This window comes from Nothobranchius furzeri, chromosome 10, assembly GCF_043380555.1.
Source record: "Nothobranchius furzeri strain GRZ-AD chromosome 10, NfurGRZ-RIMD1, whole genome shotgun sequence".
In the NCBI taxonomy this organism is placed as follows: Eukaryota; Metazoa; Chordata; class Actinopteri; order Cyprinodontiformes; family Nothobranchiidae; genus Nothobranchius; species Nothobranchius furzeri.
Genome location: NC_091750.1, coordinates 35,947,253 through 35,973,463, shown reverse-complemented (window position 1 = coordinate 35,973,463; position 26,211 = coordinate 35,947,253). Strand labels below are relative to the sequence as shown.

The window sequence follows — 26,211 nt, the reverse complement described above, 5'->3', positions numbered from 1 at the left end:
AAAGTTATTATAGTTAAAAAAAATGTCAATTTACCTTTAAATTGCGAGACAATTTAAAGGTAAGTTAGTGTGGTGGCACCTGGGGTGGCCAATCAGATTCCAAGGGTGTCATGTGCTACCCCAGGCCACTCCCTGGACACGCCCCTGATTCCAAGGGAAAATGTACACGTTTTCATGCATTTTTTGGTCTCTAACTAGTTGCATCACAGAGACTTTGGTTTAAACTCCACCAGTTGTCTTAAATAATCTTCTGTTTGTCTTTCTAAACCAGAGCTGGAGAGAAAACTCAGAGCCAACGACCGCGAGCACAATCGCTCCTTCAGATATGCGGTAGGTCTTGTGTGTTCTTCACGTTCTGTTGTTTTCTGTTTTCTGACTCCTGGAGTAGAACGGCTGCACAGCGGATGCAGCCCGCGTAGACCAAACATCTTAGCGTCACTTGGTGTTTTGTTCATGCACATGGAAAATCACTTCCCCCCGAGGCGGGTCTTCATTTGTTTGTGTCTGTTTGATATCGGGAGACTGGATGTCGGCCAGATCAGAAAGCTAAAGGATGACACTAAGGAATAAAACCTGGAGGTTTTAATAAAACTTGAGCGAAATATTTCCCAAAGTGCCAAGAATTAGAGTACGTGTTAGGTGATGTCTTCTGCTGGATTAAGGAGCATTTGTCATGAAACTGGAGAACATGGTAGACAAATAACTTTACTGTTTTAACCCTTTGATGCATAATGGTCACTACAGTGGACAGGTACTCAAAATAGTTATTTATTTGTTTTTGCTATTAAGCACAGCTGATGAAGACTTTATTGCATTTGAGCCCCTCCATTTGGACTTCAGTAAGCCAAGCCAACATATTTCATGCTCAGAATGCACGCTGTCCACTGTGGTGGACATGTAATAAATTATTTGTAAATTATAAAATTTTACAAAAAATATTTGTTGAAATTTGTTTAATTCACACCTAAAGACAAATGAAAAAAATTGTTTAAAAATCATGGTTGAAGATTTCATAATTCATGCATCAAAGGGTTAAGGAAACTCTGATTGTTTTACAGAAGATTTTAAAGCCACATTGCAACAAATTAATCTGATTTAAAGTAAATAAAAGAAAAAAAAACTTGGTTAATGAAAGATAAATATTTTTTCTTTTTTACAATTATTTTAATCTATCAGTATTTTTTGTTTGGTCGTATATAAGTGAAAAAACCATTCACTTTAAAAGTATGACCCTCCTGCTCGTAGAACTCCCAGCCTTACATCCTGCCCGATCATAGCCTCCTGACCTTGTTTCCACGCCTGAGCCTTGCCAAGAACTCTGCCTGCCACCACGACCCTCGCCTGCCTTCCACTCTGCCCTTACCTGAGTATTACGCTGGTAACGTCTCCTCATAGCTTCAGGCTAATAAAGACTATTTGTCTTACTGGGTTTGGCGTCTTCACGGGTCCTCCAAGTTCGGGTCTTGGCACAAACACAGCATTTAAGTTCTCACAACCTGGCCCTGAGCTCTCGCCATTCAGAAAACTCCCGATGCCGACTCTACGACCGCTTTAAGACTCGTCTGTTTTCAGCTGCTTTTAATTCGGTTTGAGGTTTTTATGTCATGTTTTTATTTCTGTTACTATTAAAGCCTCCGACGCTCCACCACGATGAACACGTAACCAGGCAATTAGAGCTCGTCTGTCCAGAGCTGTAAACATAGATTACCGTAAAGCGATACTGCTTCACACAAGAAACCTGACTTCAGGGGAGCGGTCCAGACACTCTGAAGTTGCAAGTGCGGTATTCTGGCCACAGAGGGTGGTGGGGGTCTGAGTGACAGTTCATTGACCCTGTAAAGGGTCGTTTTAGCAAATACTGGCACAAAAAATGATTTTAAAATGTGAAAATGTTGCATATATATATAAATATGTATATACATATTTATATATATACATATACATATTTATATACATACACACACACATATATATATATATATATATATATATATATATATATATATATATATATATATATATATATATATAAATATATATATGTAAAACACATATATTTATGTGTGTTTATATAATGTTATTATACACATACATTTACGTTTCTGAGATGTTTCCCATCACTGTCACATGACTAATCATTCACACATCATCACACATCACCCCCCTCCCGAAACAGATACACAAATACAAACAAGATGGGAAACGTATCGGTTGCTAATATCAGCCCCGTTTCATTTATTGGACCGGTACCAATGTGTTAAAAAATGACTAACATCAGCTGATACCGATGCATCTTGTATTATTATTATCATTATTATTATTATTATTTAATCATCTTCTTTTTTAACCCTCGGTCTCACCTTTCTTCTACTTCTCCCTCCTTTACAGACGAACGCCATCAAAACCTCTAAGTACAACTTCTTCACCTTCCTTCCTCTCAACCTGTTCGAACAGTTTCAGAGGATCGCTAACGCCTACTTCCTCGTGCTGTTGGTGCTTCAGGTGAGGCAATCTGACGCGCACGTATGCACGTACCGCGCACGCAGACCTCAAGGCATGCAACCACACACACGCACACACACAAACCCACATGTACACACACACCACCTTCAGATTAAAATGAAACCTTTTCCGGATTCTGTTCTTTTTTGAACGTCTCACACACATTTCTGACTTTCTCTCACATCTTTGTTCTCACAGAAAGCACACGCTCTACCCAACCACACAGGAAAAATGACAAGCTGAGAGCAGAAAAAGTAAAGGAAGTGCGATATCCAGTACAGGAAATTACCTCATCGCTTGCTAAACAGACATTTTGCACCACAGAGCTCACGGAGAATGGCTGATCTGCTGATAGAAAAGAACTAAAGAGTTTCTGTTTTAACGTTTATGAATGAGAAAATCCTTTTTCAGTAAGATCCTGCATCGTTTGAAACACAACAAGCGTACATTAAAGGGCATTTTATTGCTGAGCTTCATGCACACACAGCTTTCTTTCTTGAAACACATCTTTTAAAAATACACCCACAGCTTAAACCTTCTGTTCAAATTCCAGTGTTGGGAGTAGCGTGGTACAAAAGTAATTAATTACTGTAATGCATTGCTTTTTGCTGTAACGTGGTAATGTAAGGCATTACAGGGAAAGTAAACGGTAATATTTACTCGGTAATAATGTCAGTAACGCGATAATTACAAACCCAGAATCAAGATGTGGGTTTCCTAAAAATTCAAATAGCGGGAAGCCTGAAAAAAGATCCAGTATCCACATATATGACGTCATTTATGGACTCAGCTTTGCGGGCATTCTATGAGCAGAGAGGACGCAGCGGTAACGGCTCAAACACTCCAGCTGCGTCCTGCGCGCGGCCGCTGTTATATTCACAAAATCGCTCCACCACAACAAAGTCATTCGTTTGCGATCGTTTATATCAGCCCATATTCTCTGGTACTTCATGTACTTTTCAGCTGAGTTCATAATCTGTGCACCGGTGATTTCAACTCATTGCTGCTGGAGCGCAGCGCAGATTAAGCTTTTTTTGCCCTTTGGCTGATTAGTTAGAAAGTAGGAAATCTAGGAAACAGTTTTTCTGGAAGACGGAGAAAACATGCAGCATGCAGGAAGGTTAGAGAGAGAAAGGGCCGGAAATAATTCACATAAAATCAAGAAAACAAATCAAAGTGCTTGAAAAGAAAAAAAAAGTCGGTAGATTTATCCCCAACGCACATTTTTACCAGTGAAAAGCAATAATATATAAGCATTTAATATTTATACATGTGATAGAATCACATCACCCCAGAAGTCAGTCCAACATCCAGGGCCGTATCAAGGCATTTGGGCACCAAGGCAAATATAGGCTTGGAGCCCCCACCACCTCACTCCCTGCTCAGTTAATCTAAGTTGGCAGCGTGCTGAGAGTACAGATTGTTGTTGTTTTTATTTAGTAAACAATCATTTTAAAGCACTGTTATTATATCTTGACTGTTTATAACAGCAATCCTAGCTCAGACACCACATCACCTTCCACATATATGTCATGAGCTCACTGAGCGTCACATGACCAGATCCATACTGAAGTTGTTTTGGTGAAAGTAACTTAAAGTAATGCAAAAGTAGTGTAATGCCTTACATTTTAAAATTAGTAATATTGTAATGTAATGAATTACTTTAAAATGAGGGTAACAAGTAATAAATCATGCATTACCGTTTTTAAGTAACTTGCCCAACACTGGTCATATTCTCACCTCTGCATCAGGATGTTTGCAGGCAGTGTCTAAGAACAAGAAATGTGCACTTTGTGCACGAGTTTCCCTGACTTTTACTTTCTGTTTTAGAGTTTCTGTGTTCCTCCCGTCTCCACCAGCAACAAGCATGAAATAAAAAAAAACATGTTCTGTATTTTTGCTTCTCAGGTCATCCCTCAGATCTCCTCACTGTCCTGGTTCACCACTGTCGTGCCCCTCATCCTCGTGCTCACCGTCACCGCTGCCAAGGATGCCACTGACGACATAGTAAGGAGATTTTAGATCATTTATCGACGGACCTGAACATCAGGTGTTACTTCTCACGTTTAAGAAAAAGCATAAAAGAAGGTATAAAGAGTTTAATCTTGATGTAAAATCCTGTTTTTCACGTTAAAGAGTAAGTCACCCCCCTACCAGAGTCAGACTCCACTCCCACTTCCTGTTTGAAAAATGCAAAAACTCCTATTGCCTAACAGACCGAAACGGCAGAGTTGCTAACAAACACACACACACACACACAGGCTCACAACAACATTGTGACATCATAATGTACCAGCTAAAATCATAGTGTACCTATTAGCCAATAGCGATTTTACCTGAAGACGACACAACAATGACAGTTTCAGGCAGAATATTTAAAATTTAACTAAGATGCACTAAAGTAACAAATTATTGGCTACCGTGTCCGCAGCATGACTAGAGACTTGTTTATATCGTTTATCAACAAAAACAAGTCTATTTGGAGGTGAGTTGCTCTTTAACTGACAGGAACAATACGGACACCAAAAGGTATAAATATTAAAATCATAATGTTTATATGAACTGGTGTAAAACTCTGAATATCAAGGAGCTGCAACGTTGATCCTCTGGAGACTTTTCTTCTGCATCAGCAGCAGCTTTTAAACCATCCCTGTTATCTAGCAGATAGGCTTTTAAAGAGTTTAATTTTTAGTCAGTTATTAATGGTGATGTAATAGTTTTTGCATGAACTGCCCTAAAACTCTCCTTATCCAATCCAAACGTGTTATTTATATAACAAGGATGCAACCAAAGGGTGGGAGCGTGCACCCACAGTTAGAAAAATACATCATAGTGACATCAAACTGAGGCCCTGTCCACACGTAGGCGGGGATCTGCCAAAACTTAGATATTTTTCTACGTTTTGGCCTGTCATCCACACGAAAACGGAGTTTTTTCACACGAAAACGGATCTTTTTAAAAACTCCGGCCAAAGTGAAGATCTGCGTTTTCTCCGTTTTGGGTGTCTGCGTGTGGACGGACAAAACCGGAGTTTTAAGGTCCGCAACGTCACTTTCCGCGACAAAAAAATGCTGACATCACGTGTGCGACCTGTGTTTACACTAGCCGACAGCATGGATGCCCTCAGAGCTGCGCTCGCTTCATCAATCGTCCAAGCGCTTTTTGCTTGTTTGTTTTTGCAAGAGGAATTACTGCTCCTTGTGGAAGACCACAGACGAAGGGCGAGGTTTAGAACGGGGGAAGTACTGCCGCCTACAGGTCTGGCATGTCCTTAACAACGTATTTATCCGGGTACGTGTGGACAGGGTTTTTTTTTAAACGAGGTGGTGTGGATGCAAGTTTTTGGAGGGGCGGATATTCGTTTTAAAAAAAAACCCGGCTACGTGTGGACTAGGCCTGAGATGAAATACCCACATCTAGTTAAGTTTTAATTTATCGCAAGTGATATCGTCATCGCAATATTAATCATGGTTATCGAATATCGCAGGTTTTCCTAACATCGTTCAACCCTAAAATCCATTCGTTTTTGTTCCGTAGAAACGAACAAAACGGTGAATAAAAAAACAACAAAATCTGTTTGCTTTGTGGTAGGGATACACCGATGGATCGGCATTTGATCCCAATCGGCCGATAGCGCCCCTATCGGTTTTGATCGGAGTTTTCAAAATAGATCAAAGCAGACCGATCAGACCATTTTAGATTAGGTTACATTTCCTTTTTTCCCAGATTATGTAGTTTGTAGCACTCATTATAATGTTGTAGAAAATTTCTGGCCAATCCACGTGATCGGTATCGGTGATCGGTATCGGTGATCAGCATTCTTTGATATCGGTATCAGTGATCGGCAGCAAAAAACCTGATCGGTGCATCCCTACTTTGTGGCTCATGTCAGCATGTGAGTTAAACTTCATCAGCTGTTCGTGGGAGAGCCTCCTAATCATTAATCATTTGACAGATGAAAGACCGTCACCCTGTTCCCACAGAGTTTATGTAATGATTAAGATCTTATCAGACACCTCTGGGATTTTCCAAAGTATAAAAATGTTTTTTAAGTCATGAACTCGTCTGGTCGTGGTGAATCACTCCGGTGGCCACATTCCTGGCTTCGCTTTACATCTTGAATGATGTCATCTGGGAGTTGATGGAGAAATCATCAAAGCCCCCCCCCCGCAAGACCAACACCTATAACCACACAAGTTCATCTAAAAGTCTTTACTTTTAATTCAGGATCCAAATGGGGTTTTCATTCTAGAAGTGTGTGTTTGTTCGAGGGTCGTTTGAGGACGCAACACCAGGTATTTCAGAGGCCACTGCTGAGGTTTAATAGGTGATGCGACGGGTTTGAACGTTAGCTTGAGGAGGAGAAACGAGAGGCTCAGTGTGAACCTGAAGGTTCAGAATTTTGTGTTGCAGCTCAGCGAGATTCGGATTTAAGAGTTTAATATTAAACGAGGTTATTTCGTTTTGGACTTGAAGGTGTTTCGAGTTACCTTGACAGGTTTCGACCGTCGTCTGCGGTCTTCCTCAGAAATGTCACAGATGTTTGCGTGACGCGTCTTTATCAGCTGTTCTTCTGGTGGGCGTGACCAACCCGGATGTCACGCCCACCTCCGCTGGCTGGTCTTTGGAGAAGGGAATCCCAGGTGCGAGACAGCTGATTGGCCCCCTCGTCTCTGTTCATGTTCCACTGTTCCCGTTGCCTCCCCGACCCAACGTTTGAACCGGTTGTTCTCCGTGTTGATTATTTTCCCTTGATCCCGGTCCATGATGTGGTTATTTCGTTTGCAATGATCTGAGATGGTTGACTTGAGGGTTTGCTCCTCTGCTTTTTTCTTTGTTGTCCTTGTGAGTCTTTCTGTTGTTTCCTTCTCGCGTTCCTTCTGATGCTCTTTTCTTCTTACGTCACATGTTCTGCCAGTTTCCCCACGTATGTTTTATTGCACGACATGCAGGGCATTTCGTAGATTACATTACATTTCTTGTCTGGTTCTGTTTTGTCCCTGGGGTGGACTAGTAGCTGTGAGTTTCATGTGAGGTTTGACGGTTGTGTTGGTTTGTTGTTTTTTCATGGCCCTTTGTGTGCGTTCTGTGATTTTCTTTGACTTGTTGTTTTCCTTTTTTCTATGGCCCATTTTGGATTCATAGTGCTTGTTTGACGTGCTCTTCTTCCTGTCTGCTTCATCTGTAATGAAGCTGGTCCGTTCGACACACCTTCATGTCTGAGACCAAGAGAACCTCGTTTAATATTGAAAAAAAGAGGTCATAATGAACATTGTGAAGGATTTAAGAGTTTAAGTTCACAAACATCCTAAAACTCCTGAATTTTTATTTGGTGTGATTTACAAGAAAAACAAGCTTAGCTATTACAGAGTAGTCGACGCTCACAAACATGAACAAAATGTTACTTAGATAAAAATGGAATTAAATAAGAAGGACGACAAACTTCTTAAAAAAAGAAAAACACACACGGTGGAGGGACTATGTCTCTCACCTGGCCAGGGAACGCCTTGGGATTCCCCCGGAGGAGCTGGCCCAAGTGGCTGGGGAGAGGGAAGTCTGGGCCTCTCGGCTTAAGCCTGAGTCATGCTTCTGCGTCACGCACGGACGGACGGAGACATTTTGCCCTCGTACTTCTCCGTCTCCTGGGGAGTGTTGCAAAGCAATTCCCCGCCAGGACACCAGAGGGCGTAGCGCTGTTCTGTGGTATCCTGTCATGTATCGGTCCAAGATGGTGTGTTTATATTATGTTTTTTTTGTATATAAGAGACTTTTTAACACAGACAAATTTTTCTCTCATCCTCCTCCACCTCTTCATGCGCTCGCCACCTCTAAACCCACGTTTCCTGTCATTTCCGTCCACAAATAAAACGCTTGCTGCGCACCTTTTCACTCCTCCGGTCACGGGGGAATTAAACATTCATATTTTAAGAGTTTCTTCGCGCGGTATTCTTCAAGCCGCTCCGTGTCTGCCGCTAGATATCCTCGGCTCTCTTTACGTTTTTGAGGGCGCAATGGCGGCGGTGTAGACGACAGCGGTGCCCTGACCAATCACAAGCTTGCGTTCTCTGTCTTGACGGACGGATGTTTAGAAAAGAGAGCTCGACTCTGTACGTCCTTGCGGGTTTCTCCAGCAGACCCGCAAGGACGGATAATGGCGTTGCGTGTCTCCGCGCTGACGCAGACGCATGAATTAGGCTTTAGGCTGCTGCCCCCGCAACTCGACCCGGATAAGCGGCTGAAAATGGACGGATGGATGGAATAAAAAACTAAACTTAAAGAGCAAGTCACCCCCAAATCAACTATTTTTCCTGATAAACTATAAAAATGCGTGTCTAATCGTGCTGCAGACACGTGTAGTCAGCAGTTTAGCACTTTAGTGCATTCTAGTTAAAACTTAAATTTTCTGCCTAAAACTGTCAGTGGTGTGGCGTTGTCAGGTAAAAACTCTGCCATTGCTATGGGCTAAGAGGTACCCTAGAACGTTAGCTGGTACCATATGATGTCACAATGTCGTTGTAAGCCTCTGTGTGTGTATTTGTTAGCGGCTCCGCCCTCTCGGTCTGCTAGGCAACAGCATTTGTTGCCCTTTTCAAACAGGAAGTGGGAGTGGAGTAATACTCTGGTAGGGGATGACTTACTCTTTAAAGTCAATATCAAGTGTCTCTAAAAAAGGTCCAGTTTGAAGAGACATTTCTTCTAGAGCAATGTCCACATACGAGGAGGTTCTTCTGAGGTTAAGAGTGAAGAAGTCTCAGTTGAAGGAAGTGATGATGCTGTTTAAACTTTAACCTCGAGTCATTTTAGATGTTTGTGAAAATTTTCTTAAAGTGTCGATGGGGACCTGAAAAGAAAAAGTTTAGATTCAGCTTTTATTTCCTCTGGAGCTTCATGTCTGACAATAAGGAAGTAAATATTTTAACTTGTTCTGATTCTTTCAGAATCGCCACCGAAGCGACAACCAGGTGAACAACAGGAAGGTTCAAGTGCTCATAGACAGAAAGTGAGTATTTGGAAGTCCAACTGTTGGGTTTTATGTCATATTTAATTTAATTTAATTCTACTTAAACAAATCAGGTGAATTTTGTTGTGAAAACATCACAGGATTCCTTTTAAATCTTCACAAGATCGAGCTCTGCCTGAGTTCATGTGGTGTCCAATTTCAAAAAGCAGAAAACAAAATGATGATTTAGCCTCAGCTGCTTCCCGAGGACCCCAACACCTCTAAACCTTTACCTCTTAAGTTCTAGGAGGTTTTGCAAGGAAGTGACACGTATTCTCTTGTAGTCTCTGTTTAGGGTTTTATCGGAAGCAGCTGTGGGATCGTAAGTTTATTTCCTGTTTCTGAAAAAGGCACGGCTCAAGCAGGAAGTTTTATCTTCATGAACGTTTCCTGTTTCTTTATTTAAAAGCCGTTCGTTTGGTTTTGTTGTGGCTTTCAGATCTCCTTTTGTGTTAATTATAATAAAAACGTTTAATCATTTACTGGCTGCTTATTAACACTTGGAATGGAAATGTTTAACCCCGACTGCTTCGAACAGAATCCGCTATAGTGGATGGGGACGATTCAAACCAGCCGCGGCGCCTTCAAACATGATGTCACTCGTGGTGTGTCGCGTAAACAAGCCGTGACCTTTGAAGTCTCGAGGGATTTCGTCCAGCGAGGAGGACGGCGGTGAAGCAGACCCTCCCCGTGTGTGCTGGCACGCTGCGAAACTCGCGAGCAGTGTTGGGAACGTTACATTTAAAAAGTATTTAGTTATAGTTACTGATTATTTTTGTCAGAAATGTAACTCAGTTACTTACCAAGTTACAAGATTATAAAAGTAGTAAATTACCTAGAAAAATAACTACTTAGTTACCTTTTTCATTAAAGAATGCTAGAAAATGGGTTCCCCTCTTAATTAGACTTACTTAATTTACTATAATTTACTACAGTAGTGAAATATAAACGACTAATGACTGGAACGTAATAAAATGTCCAAATGTTTTTAATAAACCTGAGAAATTTAAATAAATAAGCACTTAACAGGAGGAACTACAAACAGGAACATTACACTAATCTAGACTATTAAAAGGTCACTGTGTGATATTTAATAATCAGCTAAAATTTAAAACTGCAAATAGAAACACCTGTAAAGGTTCCTGAGCCTTTAGACGGTCTCTCAGTCTAGTTAAATTACTGAAATAAATGTAAATTTGACCAGTATTCTAATTTTTCCAGCTTCACATAATTATTAGCAGCATTTCTGTTGCTTGTAATCTAGTAACGGTTAAATAAATAAATAAATAAAACCTTTAAAATGACACTAGAAGAGGCACAAGCCTGATGGAGGACTTACATTTACTAACATGGGTCAGACCCAACCACAGAAGAGCTGAAGCTGGGTGGTAAACACACACAGGTAGTTCTGATAACACCTGAGCTCCATGGCGTCTGAGACTGATGCATCAGTGTTACAGCGGGACTAAAGACGTGATCAGGAACAGGTTACAGCTGGATGATCTAGGAAGGTAGAAGATCAGGACGTCTGAGCGGTGAACAGGTGAGCGGACCTTCGGGGCGTCCCGCTAAGAAGGGCACGGCTGCAGATCCACACCTGCAGTCGTAGACTATTCATCACGTCTTCCTCGTTCTCCACGGGCCGTGATGCTCTTGGATGGAAACATTCTACTGTTTATCTCCCTATCAGCTGATGACGGCTTCAACACGCCACGCTGCTGAATCAGAACGCACGCGTTTTCTTATCTGTAAACTGAAACGGCGTTATGATAAAAGAGTAATTACTTAGATTACTCATTACTGAAGAAACAATTTTTTCATTGAAGCCGTTATTTTAAACACCGTTATTCCGATCACTGTTCGCGAGTAAACAGTTCGCTGTCATTCCGCGATGCTGATACGTGGGGTCCCTCTGGAAGGTCAGAGAGCAGCAGACATACATGAACACTCAGTAAACTGAAGGCTGCATTGAAGCGTGCAGCTGACGTTTGTCTTCCAGCTTTGATGTTCTGGAAGCTCATGAACTCTGTTCTCATTTACTCCAGCCAGGGTTTAAAACGGTTCAGCTATTCACATGCACACACACACACGCACGTACGCATGCACACATGCACGTGCACACACACAGACACACTCACGCATGCATACATGCACGCATGCACGTGTGCACACACACGCAGACACACATACACGCTCACACACACGCATGCGCATGCACACACACACACACGCATGCACATGCACACACACGCAGACACACTCACACACACGCATGCACGCACACACACACGCAGACACACATGCACGCATGCACGCTCACACACACACACGCATGCACATGCACATGCACACACACACGCATGCACATGCACACACACGCAGACACACTCACAAACACGCATGCACGCACACACACACACGCATGCACATGCACACACACACGCATGCACATGCACACACACGCAGACACACTCACAAACACGCATGCACGCACACACATACGCAGACACACATGCACACTCACACACACGCATGCACATGCACACACACACACACACACGCATGCACATGCACACACACGCAGACACACTCACACACGCATGCACGCACACACACACACACGCATGCATGTGCGCACACACACACATGCATGCACATGCACAGACACATGCAGACACACACGCATGCACGCTCACACACAAGCACGCACACACACACACACGCATGCACGTGCACACACACAGACAGACACACACACACACACACACGCTCACACACACACATATGTGCACGTGCGCGCACACACACACACAAACACAAACACGCACACACACACGCACATGCACGCACGCACACGCAGGCACACACACACACACGCACACACACACACGCACGCACGCGCACGCACACACACACACACGAATGCACTGATCTGGCATCTCTTCTCAGGCTGCGGAGTGAGAGATGGATGGACGTCCAGGTTGGAGACATCATCAAACTGGAGAACAACCAGTTTGTTACGGTGAGTGAAACATTCATGTTTGCGTGTCGGCTCCACAGCTCTGGTATTTTAGCTTCTTGATGTCTTCTCCTTGCTTGGGATGTTTCAGGCCGACCTCCTGCTTCTCTCCAGCAGCGAACCGCTCAACCTGGTGTACATCGAGACAGCAGAACTAGACGGGTTCGTCCTGACGTCCATCGCTCTCTCCCTGCTCCTTCTTCTTCCTTCCTTTTCATCGTTTTTGTTTTTTTTTTCCTCAGAGAGACGAACCTGAAGGTGCGACAGGCCCTGCCAGTGACCGGAGAACTGGGAGATGATATTGAAAACTTGGCAAATTTTAATGGTGAGACTGGCACCCAGGTGCCTTTCTACCACATCACCGTCACAGCGTTGTAGTTCACTGGTGTTAAAATCAAACCCGCCATGTTTCCCGTTGAGGCGAGGTACGCTGCGAACCTCCCAACAACCGCCTGGACCGTTTCACAGGAACGCTGAGCTACGGCGCTCAGAAGTACCCTCTGGACAACGAGAAGATCCTCCTGCGAGGCTGCACGCTGAGGAACACCGGGTGGTGCTTTGGGCTGGTGCTGTTCGCAGGCCAGGAGACGAAGCTGATGCAAAACTGCGGGAAGAGCACGTTCAAGAGGACGAGTGTGGACCGCCTGATGAACGTTCTAGTCCTCTGTGTGAGCTGCAGCATTATTCCGTGTGTCTTCTGCGTGTTTACTGCAGTAGATCATTCTGATGCAATCAACCTCTTTTTGTGTTTCCTGCAGATCTTTGGTTTCCTCGTCTTCATGTGCACCATCCTGGCTGTAGGAAACTACATCTGGGAGATAAACAAAGGCTCAAACTTCACAGTTTTCCTGCCGCGGGAGAATGACAACAGTGCTGGTTTCTCTGCTTTTCTCACCTTCTGGTCCTACATCATCATCCTCAACACCGTGGTGCCCATCTCTCTTTACGTCAGGTAATCTGTCCACAAACCCCGAACGTCAGATCGCGAGTCGACGCTAAATGTGCGCGTCGTTTGTCAGCGTGGAGATCATTCGGCTGGGGAACAGCTTCTACATCGACTGGGACAGGAAGATGTACTATTCCCGCAGCGACACGCCGGCCGAGGCTCGTACCACCACGCTGAACGAGGAGCTCGGCCAAATCAAGTACATCTTCAGTGACAAAACGGGAACGCTCACGCAGAACATCATGATCTTCAACAAGTGCTCCATCAACGGCAAATCCTACGGTGAGAATTTAGGTGTCTTCGCGCGTCCGAGTTGTCGCTTTGCACTTCAAAATAGCGTTTTTACCCCATTTCCCCTCTGCAGGAGACGTGTACGACTACACCAACCAGAGACTTGAAATTTCAGAGGTGAGTTGATGAAAATATTTGAAAAACAAACCAGATATTTAATTAATTTAAATATTTTTTTTTTCACGCAAGTTTTTCAAATGCCCATTAGTGCGTTCTGAAAGGTTAGTCAGGACTTGATTCGAAACTAGAAAAGCAACAACAAAAATCTGGTGATTCGGCACGGATCACTCAGAAGGTTAACATTTTACTGCCTTTCAGTGAACGCATCGTTGCAAAGCAACATTAGAACATCAGACTTTTTTTTACTGGTCAGAGAACTCACCACGTGCTAATTAATGCAAACGGATTTGTAAACATTCCAAAATCGGTATCGGCCGGTGTCGGTACAAGATCTGCTCGGGTGCAAAATTGGCTCGGGGTCTGTCGACTGCCGATGACGTCTAAGTAGTTGATTGGCTGAACATGAACCATACGGAATTACGTAATCACGTTACGTTGGTCCAGGCAAATCTTTCTGTTGGAAAGATGGACAACTTTTACAAAGAAATCCATCATTACCTCTTTGAAAATACACTTTTAGCATAGAGCTGCATGTATATTAGGGCTGAACGATTAACTGCATGTGCAATTAAAATGCGATGTGACAAAAGGAGATTTTCTAATTGCAAAGGCTGCAATTTGGCAGCGAGTGGTTAGCGCAATGCTAATATACATGGAAAAACCCATAAGAATGCTAATGCTAATATCGCCGATTTCATTCTTACAATTTATGAATTAGAAACGTGCCAAATGATTACATTTGGAGTCTAATAGAAAGTAAAACTACCATCAATCAAATAAGTACAGACAGGTATTTTAGTAAAGCCAGAAAACTTTTAACTCCAGAGTTTTGGCTAGCAGCTATGAGCGTAACTGAACTACGCATGGACAAGACGTCAAAAACTCTAAACACAAAATACTTCAATAAACGGGACACACTTGTTTCCTGCAAATACAATTTCACAGGTGTTGCTAATACCTATGATCCTTCAAGGGATGTGCTCAAAGAGGAGTTCAACATCATGAATACAATATAGTGTTTTATTTTACAAATACCATTATAAACACAAACTTACGTGGTAAGAAACATTATTTTAATAACGAAACTGCTAAATTCTTTCCAACGGTATAGATGTGTAGTGTATTTTTTCCGAGTGGGTTTGCCGTACTTTGACGTCATCGGCAGTCGAAGGACCCCGAGCCGATCTTGCACCCGAGCAGATCCTGTACCGACACCGGTCAGAGCAGCACAGGAATCAGTCATCGGTATCGGCCCTCAGAAACAGAATCAGTTCAACCGTAATTGAAACTGTAACTAAAATAGGTTTTAGCACAATAATGTTAACTTTTATGATACGGGGAAGTGAAATAAACAGTATGAATAAGCTGTTCATGTGTGAATAAATCATTACAAGGGTGTTGATTTTTGCTGTACAAGTCTTAAAACACCGAATAGAAAGCTGCTTAAAAAAAATTCTGCAGCCTTTTTTTAGATTTTAAATCCATATTCTTCATCATGACCGGTGTTTCACGTAAATTTGACCTTTAACCTTAACATTGTTGTTTCAGTACGTGTTTTATACCACCTACAACATGCTGGATGTCTTATCTCTGTCAGCAACACTTACACGTGTAGTTTTTACCAATAATTCCTGGAAACATCCATCAAAGTGTTGTTAAAGAAGAATGAAATGATGCCCAGTTGTTGAAAAATACTGGCGGCTTTGTAACATAAAACCATAAAAATCAGGTCTAAAATACACAGGAGTGGGTCTAAGTCTCCGGGCGACGCCATTTTTCCTTCTACGGGAGCCCATGAGGACAAAATGCATTTACTGATTTGAAACAAACAGTTACAAAACCGTCGCCATTCATGAACTTTGTTGTTTTACACATTTACCTCTCCACTTGTTGCCAGTGATGAAAGGGAGGTGCTGAAGTTTGCACTTTTTGACCCTAACGGGCATCCGTTGGTATGGTGTCTTACTTCGACACAAAAGTACTGCTCGCTTGCAAGGATTTAGGTATCTACTGCCTCCTGTCGGCAGGAAAAATACACACTGTCACTTTAAAGGAGATGTTTGCAGAATATTTTAAGTTCACACGCACAAAGGGCTCCCTGATGTCCGTGGATCTCTCCTGCAGCAGAAAGACGCGGTGGACTTCTCCTTTAACCCCCTGGCTGACCCCCGCTTCGTGTTTTACGACCACTCCCTGGTGGAGGCGGTGAAGCTGGAGAACCCAGAGGTCCACGCCTTCTTCAGACTTCTGGCGCTCTGCCACACCGTAATGGCCGAGGAGAAGAAAGGTGAGGGGGGAGTAGAGAGTCTGCTTCCTGTCTAAGCTCACTGATGACCTCTTGCTTTCTGCTCCAGGTGAGCTTCTCTATCAGGCCCAGTCACCAGATGAAGGAGCGCTGGTGACCGCAGCCAGAAACTTTGGGTTTGTCTTCCGCTCACGAACACCAGACAGCATTTCCATCGTGGAAATGGGGAAGCAGCAAAGCTACCAACTCTTGGCCATCCTGGATTTTAACAACGTTCGTAAGAGGATGTCGGTCATCGGTAAGCCCCCAGAAACACACAGATGCTTTTTATTCAGTGTGGGATCTCATCCAGTCCCGCCCTGATGACCTTCATGTGTGCAACAGTACGAAGTCCAGAAGGGAAGCTGTGTCTTTACTGCAAAGGTGCCGACACCATCGTCTACGAGAGGCTTCATCAGTCCTGCAGCAAGATGATGGACGTCACAACCGAGCACCTCAACGTCAGTCACATTCACATCTGTTCTAATCTGTTCTAATCTGTTTTAATCAGTTCACATCTGTTCTAATCTGTTCTAATCTGTTTACATCTGTTCTAATCTGTTTACATCTGTTCTAATCTGCTCACATCTGTTCTAATCTGTTTTAATCAGTTCACATCTGTTCTAATCTGTTCTAATCTGTTTACATCTGTTCTAATCTGTTTACATCTGTTCTAATCTGCTCACATCTGTTCTAATCTGTTTTAATCAGTTCACATCTGTTCTAATCTGTTCTAATCTGTTTACATCTGTTCACATCTGTTCTAATCTGTTTACATCTGTTCACATCTGTTCTAATCTGTTTACATCTGTTCTAATCTGCTCACATCTGTTCTAATCTGTTTACATCTGTTCACATCTGTTCTAATCTGTTTACATCTGTTCTAATCTGCTCACATCTGTTCTAATCTGTTTTAATCAGTTCACATCTGTTTTAATCTGTTTTAATCAGTTCACATCTGTTTTAATCAGTTCACATCTGTTCTAATCTGTTCTAATCTGTTTACATCTGTTCTAATCTGTTCTAATCTGTTTACATCTGTTCTAATCTGCTCACATCTGTTCTAATCTGTTTTAATCAGTTCACATCTGTTCTAATCTGTTTACATCTGTTCTAATCTGCTCACATCTGTTCTAATCTGTTTTAATCAGTTCACATCTGTTCTAATCTGTTTACATCTGTTCTAATCTGCTCACATCTGTTCTAATCTGTTTTAATCAGTTCACATCTGTTTTAATCTGTTTTAATCAGTTCACATCTGTTTTAATCAATTCACATCTGTTCTAATCTGTTCTAATCTGTTTTAATCAGTTCACATCTGTTCTAATCTGTTCTAATCTGTTTTAATCAGTTCACATCTGTTCTAATTTGTTCTGATCTGTTTTAATCAGTTCACATCTGTTCTAATCTGTTTACATCTGTTCTAATCTGCTCACATCTGTTCTAATCTGTTTACATCTGTTCTAATCTGTTTACATCTGTTCTAATCTGTTCACATCTGTTCTAATCTGTTCTAATCTGCTCACATCCGTTCTAATCTGTTTACATCTGTTCTATGCTTCTCACATCTGTTTACATCTGTTCTAATCTGTTCTAATCTGTTCACATCTGTTCTAATCTGTTCTAATCTGTTTACATCTGTTCTAATCTGCTCACATCTGTTCTAATCTGTTTTAATCAGTTCACATCTGTTCTAATCTGTTTACATCTGTTCTAATCTGCTCACATCTGTTCTAATCTGTTTTAATCAGTTCACATCTGTTTTAATCTGTTTACATCTGTTCTAATCTGCTCACATCTGTTCTAATCTGTTTTAATCAGTTCACATCTGTTTTAATCTGTTTTAATCAGTTCACATCTGTTTTAATCAGTTCACATCTGTTCTAATCTGTTCTAATCTGTTTACATCTGTTCTAATCTGTTTACATCTGTTCTAATCTGCTCACATCTGTTCTAATCTGTTTTAATCAGTTCACATCTGTTCTAATCTGTTTACATCTGTTCTAATCTGCTCACATCTGTTCTAATCTGTTTTAATCAGTTCACATCTGTTTTAATCTGTTTTAATCAGGTCACATCTGTTTTAATCAGTTCACATCTGTTCTAATCTGTTCTAATCTGTTTACATCTGTTCTAATCTGTTTACATCTGTTCTAATCTGCTCACATCTGTTCTAATCTGTTTTAATCAGTTCACATCTGTTTTAATCTGTTTTAATCAGGTCACATCTGTTTTAATCAGTTCACATCTGTTCTAATCTGTTTTAATCAGTTCACATCTGTTCTAATCTGTTCTAATCTGTTTACATCTGTTCTAATCTGCTCACATCTGTTCTAATCTGTTTACATCTGTTCTAATCTGTTTACATCTGTTCTAATCTGTTCACATCTGTTCTAATCTGTTCTAATCTGCTCACATCCGTTCTAATCTGTTTACATCTGTTCTATGCTTCTCACATCTGTTTACATCTGTTATAATCTGTTTACATCTGTTCTAATCTGTTTACATCTGTTCTAATCTGTTTACATCTGTTCTAATTTGTTCTAATCTGCTCACATCCGTTCTAATCTGTTTACATCTGTTCTATGCTTCTCACATCTGTTTACATCTGTTCTAATCTGTTCTAATCTGTTTACATCTGTTCTAATCTGTGTACATCTGTTCTAATCTGTTCTAATCTGTTTTAATCTGTTTTAATCAGTTCACATCTGTTCTAATCTGTTCTAATCTGTTTACATCTGTTCTAATCTGCTCACATCTGTTCTAATCTGTTTACATCTGTTCTAATCTGTTTACATCTGTTCTAATCTGTTCACATCTGTTCTAATCTGTTTACATCTGTTCTAATCTGTTTACATCTGTTCTAATCTGTTCACATCTGTTCTAATCTGTTTACATCTGTTCTAATCTGTTCTAATCTGTTCACATCTGTTCTAATCTGTTTACATCTGTTCTAATCTGTTCTAATCTGTTTACATCTGTTCTATGCTTCTCACATCTGTTTACATCTGTTCTAATCTGTTTACATCTGTTCTAATCTGTTCTAATCTGTTTACATCTGTTCTATGCTTCTCACATCTGTTTACATCTGTTCTAATCTGTTCTAAACTGTTCACATCTGTTCTAATCTGTTCTAATCTGTTCTAATCTGTTTTAATCTGTTTTAATCAGTTCACATCTGTTCTAATCTGTTCTAATCTGTTTTAATCAGTTCACATCTGTTCTAATCTGTTTACATCTGTTCTAATCTGCTCACATCTGTTCTAATCTGTTTACATCTGTTCTAATCTGTTTACATCTGTTCTAATCTGTTCACATCTGTTCTAATCTGTTCTAATCTGCTCACATCCGTTCTAATCTGTTTACATCTGTTCTATGCTTCTCACATCTGTTTACATCTGTTTACATCTGTTCTAATCTGTTTACATCGAATCTAATCTGTTTACATCTGTTCTAATCTGTTCTAATCTGCTCACATCCGTTCTAATCTGTTTACATCTGTTCTATGCTTCTCACATCTGTTTACATCTGTTCTAATCTTTTCTAATCTGTTTACATCGGTTCTAATCTGTTTACATCTGTTCTAATCTGTTCTAATCTGCTCACATCCGTTCTAATCTGTTTACATCTGTTCTATGCTTCTCACATCTGTTTACATCTGTTCTAATCTGTTTACATCTGTTCTAATCTGTTTACATCTGTTCTAATCTGTTTACATCTGTTCTATGCTTCTCACATCTGTTTACATCTGTTCTAATCTGTTTACATCTGTTCTATGCTTCTCACATCTGTTTACATCTGTTCTTATCTGTTCACATCTGTTCTAATCCGTTCTAATCTGTTTTAATCAGTTATAATCTGCTCACATCTGTTCTAATCTGTTTACATCTGTTCTAATCTGTTTACATCTGTTCTAATCTGTTCACATCTGTTCTAATCTGTTCTAATCTGCTCACATCCGTTCTAATCTGTTTACATCTGTTCTATGCTTCCCACATCTGTTTACATCTGTTCTAATCTGTTCTAATCTGTTTACATCTGTTCTAATCTGTTTACATCTGTTCTAATCTGTTTACATCTGTTCTATGCTTCTCACATCTGTTTACATCTGTTCTAATCTGTTCTAATCTGTTTACATCTGTTCTATGCTTCTCACATCTGTTTACATCTGTTCTAATCTGTTCTAATCTGTTTACATCTGTTCTAATCTGTTCACATCTGTTCTAATCTGTTTTATTCTGCTCACATCTGTTCTAATCTGTTTACATCTGTTCTAATCTGTTTTAATCTGCTCACATCTGTTCTAATCTGTTTACATCTGTTCTAATCTGTTTACATCTGTTCTAATCTGTTTTAATCTGCTCACATCTGTTCTAATCTGTATCTGTTTTAATCAGTTCACATCTGTTCTAATCTGTATCTGTTTTAATCAGTTCACATCTGTTCTAATCTGTTTTAATCTGCTCACATCTTTTCTAATCTGTTTACATCTGTTCTAATCTGTTCTAATCTGTTTACATCTGTTCTAATCTGTTTATAACTGTCCTAATCTGTTTTAATCTGCTCACATCTGTTCTAATCTGTTAACATCTGTTCTAATCTGTTTACATCTGTTCTAATCTGTTTTAATCCGCTCACATCTGTTCTAATCTGTTTACAACTGTTCTAATCTGTTTACATCTGTTCTGATCTGTTCTAATCTGTTTACATCTGTTCTAATCTGTTCTAATCTGTATCTGTTCTAATCTGTTCAACACAAGGGAAACTTTTATCACCTTTCAGGTTGTAAAACTACAGCTCACCAGTTTATTCTGGTTTAGGTATGAAACACATATGAAAACGGTAACTAACCATTCCAACCAATCAGCACTTCTTCTCTCTGCAGCCTGTGGATTTAATCTTGAACAGGAAAATATTCAGAGGACGTGAAAATCCTTGGAAGTGCTTGATTTTAGTCTTTCCAAGGTTTTGAGAGTGAAAATAGTTTTAGCTCACTAATGTTTAAATGTGATAAAGAAAGTAATTATAATAATAGTAATTATTGTTTTAACAGCCTTGTGCTCCTCATGCATTGTTGTCTTTCACCGTTAGCTTTTCAGATAAACGTGCTTTAGCTGGATTTGGGCTCAGAACTGCATGTTGCCGGTTTCAACATTTAGTCGTTTTACTCAGAATAAACTTTTATTCTCATGATTATGAAAAAACTTTTGGTCTGGGGCTCATTTACACAGCTGGGCATACGAGGTTTATTATGTTTATATCTTCAAATACCATCAGTGCACGCACACACACACACACACACACGCACGCACACGCACACACACACACACACACACACGTTCATCCTTATAAGCATGTGCCTGCTGATCTGCAGGAATTTGCAGGAGAGGGCCTGCGGACTCTGGCTCTTGCCTACAGGGAGTTGGACGAGGACTACTTCATTCAGTGGAAACAGCGCCACCATGAGGCGAGCATATCGCTGGAAGACAAGGACGGTAAACTGGACGAGCTGTACGAGGAGATCGAGAAGGACCTGCTGGTAGGAGGCCAAAGAAACGGTGGATTCAAGGAAGCGTGAAAGAGGGCAAATGAAACGGGAGCTTTGTTTTGTGTCTGCAGCTGCTTGGAGCGACGGCCATAGAGGACAAGCTACAGGACGGCGTTCCTCACACCATCGAGCAGTTGTCCAGAGCAGACATCAAAATCTGGGTTTTAACTGGGGACAAGCAAGGTATTCACATCGTGTGTGACTGAGGTCTACACGAACCACTGTGGAAGGGGAAATGAAATTCAACTTGTTTGGGTTTGAGGCGGGTTTTGGTTCGGGCGACGGTGGCACAGGAGTTAAGCGCTCGCCCCGTAATCGGAAGGTTGCAGGTTCGAGCCCCGCTCAGTCTGTCGCTGTTGTTGTGTCCTTGGGCAAGACACTTAACCCACGTTGCCTGCTGGTGGTGGTCGGAGGGATTGGTGGCGCCAGGGGTGCCATGACTCTAGAAGGCGCTATATCAAATACAGTCCATTTACCATTTGAATCCAAACTTTATTTTTATTATTGAAACAAAATAATTGATTATTGGCTGTATTTCATTTTTACAATTGGGCCAATTTTAATCATTTTCAACATGCTGGTTTGGAAGATCTAAAAAGGTTTCAAATAGCTGAACCAAATAGGCGGATTGGTGCTGCGTCTGCTGTGATGCGGGTGTTTTGATCCGGTCTGTCGTGGTGAAGAGAGAGCTGAGTCAGAAGGCGAAGCTCTCCATTTACCACTCGATCTACTTTCCTACCCTCACCTATGGTCACGAGCTTTGGGTAGTGACCAAAAGAACGAGATCGCGTATACAAGCGGCCGAAATGAAATTTCTCCGCAGGGTGGCCGGGCTCTGCCTCAGCAGGGTATCCGCGGAGTCTTGAAAGTAGTAAAAGGTGAAAGTAAGACCCTTAAAAAGTATTAAAAAGTCTTATCACAGCTTTATAAAGTCTTAAATTTTGAAATGATTTTTTCTGAATTAACCGTCCACCAGTTTGAATCCCTAAAACATTGTAAAAGTGAGTACATTTAGTCATTTTTATTTAATAAACGAACAGGGTATTGTGGGTGCATTCATGGACGTAATTTTCACTTTAGAAGTGGGGGGGGGGGACATGTGTGTGTGTGTGTGTGTGGGGGGGGGGGGGGGTCTTTACAGTATGTTCTAATGGGAAACAGGCTTCAACACAAATGGTTGTTTTCTGCTTGGTCCTAGAGCTCAACCAGTGCCAATTTAATATAAGGTATTGGTAAAAAGTGCAGGGGTGAAAACTTGACTTTGGAGAAAGTGGGGGGGACATGTCCCCCCTGTCCCCCCCCAAAATTACGTCCATTGGTGCATTAGTACTTTTCCTGTCAGAGCACTAGGGCGGGCGGGGCGAAAGTTCAAAACCACAATGCATGCTCTGGTGTTCCCGGTGCGTACTACGAATGCTTTTTTTAGTTTTCTTTCCTAAAAACTGATAATGCTGCTGAAACGAAACCCTTGGATTTGCAGCAGTTCTGGATTTAAAGCCATCTGGTATGTTTTTATTTTTTACTTTGGTCTGGATTTAAAGTTTTTTATGATCCTCCTTTGTGGATATTCATGTTGCAGAAACTGCAGAAAACATCGGCTACTCGTGCAACTTGCTGCGAGAAGAGATGAACGAGGTTTTCATCATCTCAGGAAACTCGTCTGAGGACGTCAGAGAAGAGCTGAGGTTGGAGGAAGTTTTAAAATCTGCTTAAAAGACTGTTTCTTATCATAATATCCATCCATGTGTTTATTTTATCCTTTCATCCGGGGCAGAAATGCACAGACCTCCATGAAGCCAAGTGCAACGGAGAACTCTGGAGCTTCCCCAGAAGAGACGAGTGAGAGCGTGAAACTGGTGAAAGACGAGGCGGTTAGTGGAGAGTACGGCCTCGTGATCAACGGACACAGTCTGGTATTTTATTACAACTTCCTGCTTAAACAAATGGTAGAATGTTTCTGGGTCAGTTCTGTCCGACAACTTCCTGTTTTTTCCACCGTCAGGCATTCGCCCTGGAGCGCAGCATGGAGCTGGACTTCCTCAGGACGGCCTGTCTGTGTAAATCTGTGATCTGCTGCAGGGTGACTCCTCTGCAGAAGGCTCAGGTGGTTGAACTGGTCAAGAAATACAAGCAGGTGGTCACGCTGGCCATAGGTGATGGAGCCAATGATGTCAGCATGATCAAAGGTACCAGAAAAATACCTGAAACTTCTGCTTTCTGTTTGTCAGAAGTGGAAAATCTCCTAAAACTAGAAGAAGCCTTCTGAAAAAAATTAAGTTAAATTTTAAAGCAATCTTAAGATCATCTTGAAGATGCTGTAGTCTGAACTCTGACAGCTAACAGGAAAAAACTGGATGTTCTTCCTATGCAGTTTATATTTTATTCATCTATATTTAAAGGGGCATTATGGAAGTCTGACATCCAAAACATGTGTAGAAATAATAAATGTCTTCTTCATACATTCTCCTGCAATGCCCTGGTCCTGTAGAATGAGCCCTGGCATTTTTACTGTGATTGCCTGTTTTTCTGTAAAATCACAGAAAAAGAGAGATGCTCGGGCCGAGCAGGCTGCTTCATGCGCGTTCACGCTCAGGCATCGCCCGTAGCATTTGCTATCCGTAGCTTTAGCAGCAGAGAGAGAGGCAGTGCCACTTTGTCGCTGTTCCTAACGCCTAGTGACAAAGCTAGCTACATTTCTGAGGACCCTTAGCTACTTTCTGTAGAACTTTCTTCTAGATATTTCCTGCTAATTAGCAACAAAATAGCCATTTTCACTCCGAACCGTTCTTTGAACGTTGTTTCAGCTGTCATCAAGGATATAAATGTTACAGATACAAAGGACGTCACTGGTGCTTTAGCTCACCTAGTAAGATGTTGGACTCTCATGCAGAAGACCTGGGTTTGATTCTGGGTGTGAACATAGTTTATTTAGAGTTTATTTTTTACATTAATGGTATATTTTTTTTACAGTAAAATGCCCAAATTTTTATTTGAGACTCGCCGAACGGCATTGAATTCACAGATAAAAAAGATGTGGGTTCAACTTTCATTTTGGAACAATTTTTCAAGCAAGGGAAGGGAATGATGTGAGCATGCAGGAGGACTGACCCATCATAAACCTTTGTCGGCTGTGCTGAAGAGAAAGGTACAGAACCAAATTATTTAATTAATTAGCTGCACGTTCTCCTGTCCTCTGTCCTCCGGGCCACACACACACACACACACACACACACACACACACACACACACACACACACACACACACACACACACACACACACACACACACACACACACACACACACACACGGGACTGTCTCAGCTGTTATTTTCGTTAAGGAGTGTGCACGTACAGCATGCGCGCCTCGTGCACAAGCCTACTATTGAAGCTGCCGTTATGCTTTTGGCCTGAGGGGGCGATCACAAGTTTTTCTAGGAAAAAACTCAGAAAAATCTAATTTAAACGTCTATGTAAACTTTCTGTCACTTTATACCTTTTCATTTGCACAAAATCTCTATTATGTATGTTTTTTTTTGTTTGTTGTTGTTGTAGCACCCTGTGAGAACTATTTTAGTTCAGACGTGACATCACGCAGAAAATTAGCATTTTTTGAAAAATCTAAATATTAAGAAAACACATGAAAACTCTCCCCAGTAACTGCTTTAACTATGACTGTGTCGTTCTCGACAGCTCACTTTCTTTTCAGGCTCACATTAATAACTTAATTCGGTCAGCATACTTCCATCTACGGTCCATAAACCGTCTCCGTTCCTCACTGACCCCTCACACTGCCGCCATTCTCGTCCACAGCCTCGTCACCTCCCGTATCAACTATTGCAATTCACTTCTTTATGGTCTTCCCAACAAACTCCTTCATAAACTGCAACTGGTCCAGAATTCAGCAGCCCGTATTATCACCAGAACCCCTTCCTTTCACCACATCACGCCGGTTCTCCAGCAGCTTCACTGGCTCCCAGTTAAATTCAGGTCCATCTTCAAAATTCTCCTTCATACCTTCAAAGCAATCCACAACCTCTCTCCTCCATATATCTCAGACCTTATAAGTATTAACACCCCCTCCCGTTCTCTCAGATCTTCTTCTTCCATCCATCTTGCGGTTCCTTCTGCCCGTCTCGCTACCATGGGGAGCAGAGCTTCCAGCCGCTCTGCTCCTCGACTCTGGAACTCACTTCCCCCAGACATCAGGAACGTCGACAGTTTTACCCTTTTCAAAACAAAACTCAAAACACACACGTTTAAATCTGCCTACAACCTCTGATTTTATTGAACTGTTTCTCTCTCTGTTTTTTTTTCTTCATTGGGTTTTATTATTGTTTTATTGTATTTTATTACGTGTTTTGTGTAAAGTGACCTTGGGTGTCCTGAAAGGCGCTTTTAAATAAAATGTATTATTATTATTATTATTATTATTATTATGACGGCTTATTAGTGTTACTGTAAGAAACAATGTTTGGCTACTTCTGCTGCAGCGGAACAAGA

The 26,211-nt window shown here is 41.4% G+C and overlaps 1 protein-coding gene across 1 annotated transcript in view; it reads left to right on the top strand.

Moving 5' to 3' along the window:
• LOC107386184 (phospholipid-transporting ATPase ID) overlaps positions 1–26,211 on the top strand; it is a 38,696-nt gene that overhangs the window by 9,426 nt on the left and 3,059 nt on the right. The window contains exons 3-21 of the mRNA XM_070555581.1: positions 272–330; positions 2,389–2,502; positions 4,411–4,509; positions 9,441–9,502; positions 12,452–12,524; positions 12,613–12,683; positions 12,764–12,846; positions 12,942–13,189; positions 13,280–13,473; positions 13,541–13,749; positions 13,832–13,875; positions 16,003–16,165; positions 16,233–16,421; positions 16,508–16,623; positions 21,537–21,701; positions 21,782–21,893; positions 23,290–23,395; positions 23,485–23,623; positions 23,713–23,896. Coding sequence (XP_070411682.1) covers positions 272–330; positions 2,389–2,502; positions 4,411–4,509; positions 9,441–9,502; positions 12,452–12,524; positions 12,613–12,683; positions 12,764–12,846; positions 12,942–13,189; positions 13,280–13,473; positions 13,541–13,749; positions 13,832–13,875; positions 16,003–16,165; positions 16,233–16,421; positions 16,508–16,623; positions 21,537–21,701; positions 21,782–21,893; positions 23,290–23,395; positions 23,485–23,623; positions 23,713–23,896 — 2,430 coding nt within the window. The remainder of the gene's footprint in view (positions 1–271; positions 331–2,388; positions 2,503–4,410; positions 4,510–9,440; positions 9,503–12,451; positions 12,525–12,612; positions 12,684–12,763; positions 12,847–12,941; positions 13,190–13,279; positions 13,474–13,540; positions 13,750–13,831; positions 13,876–16,002; positions 16,166–16,232; positions 16,422–16,507; positions 16,624–21,536; positions 21,702–21,781; positions 21,894–23,289; positions 23,396–23,484; positions 23,624–23,712; positions 23,897–26,211) is intronic.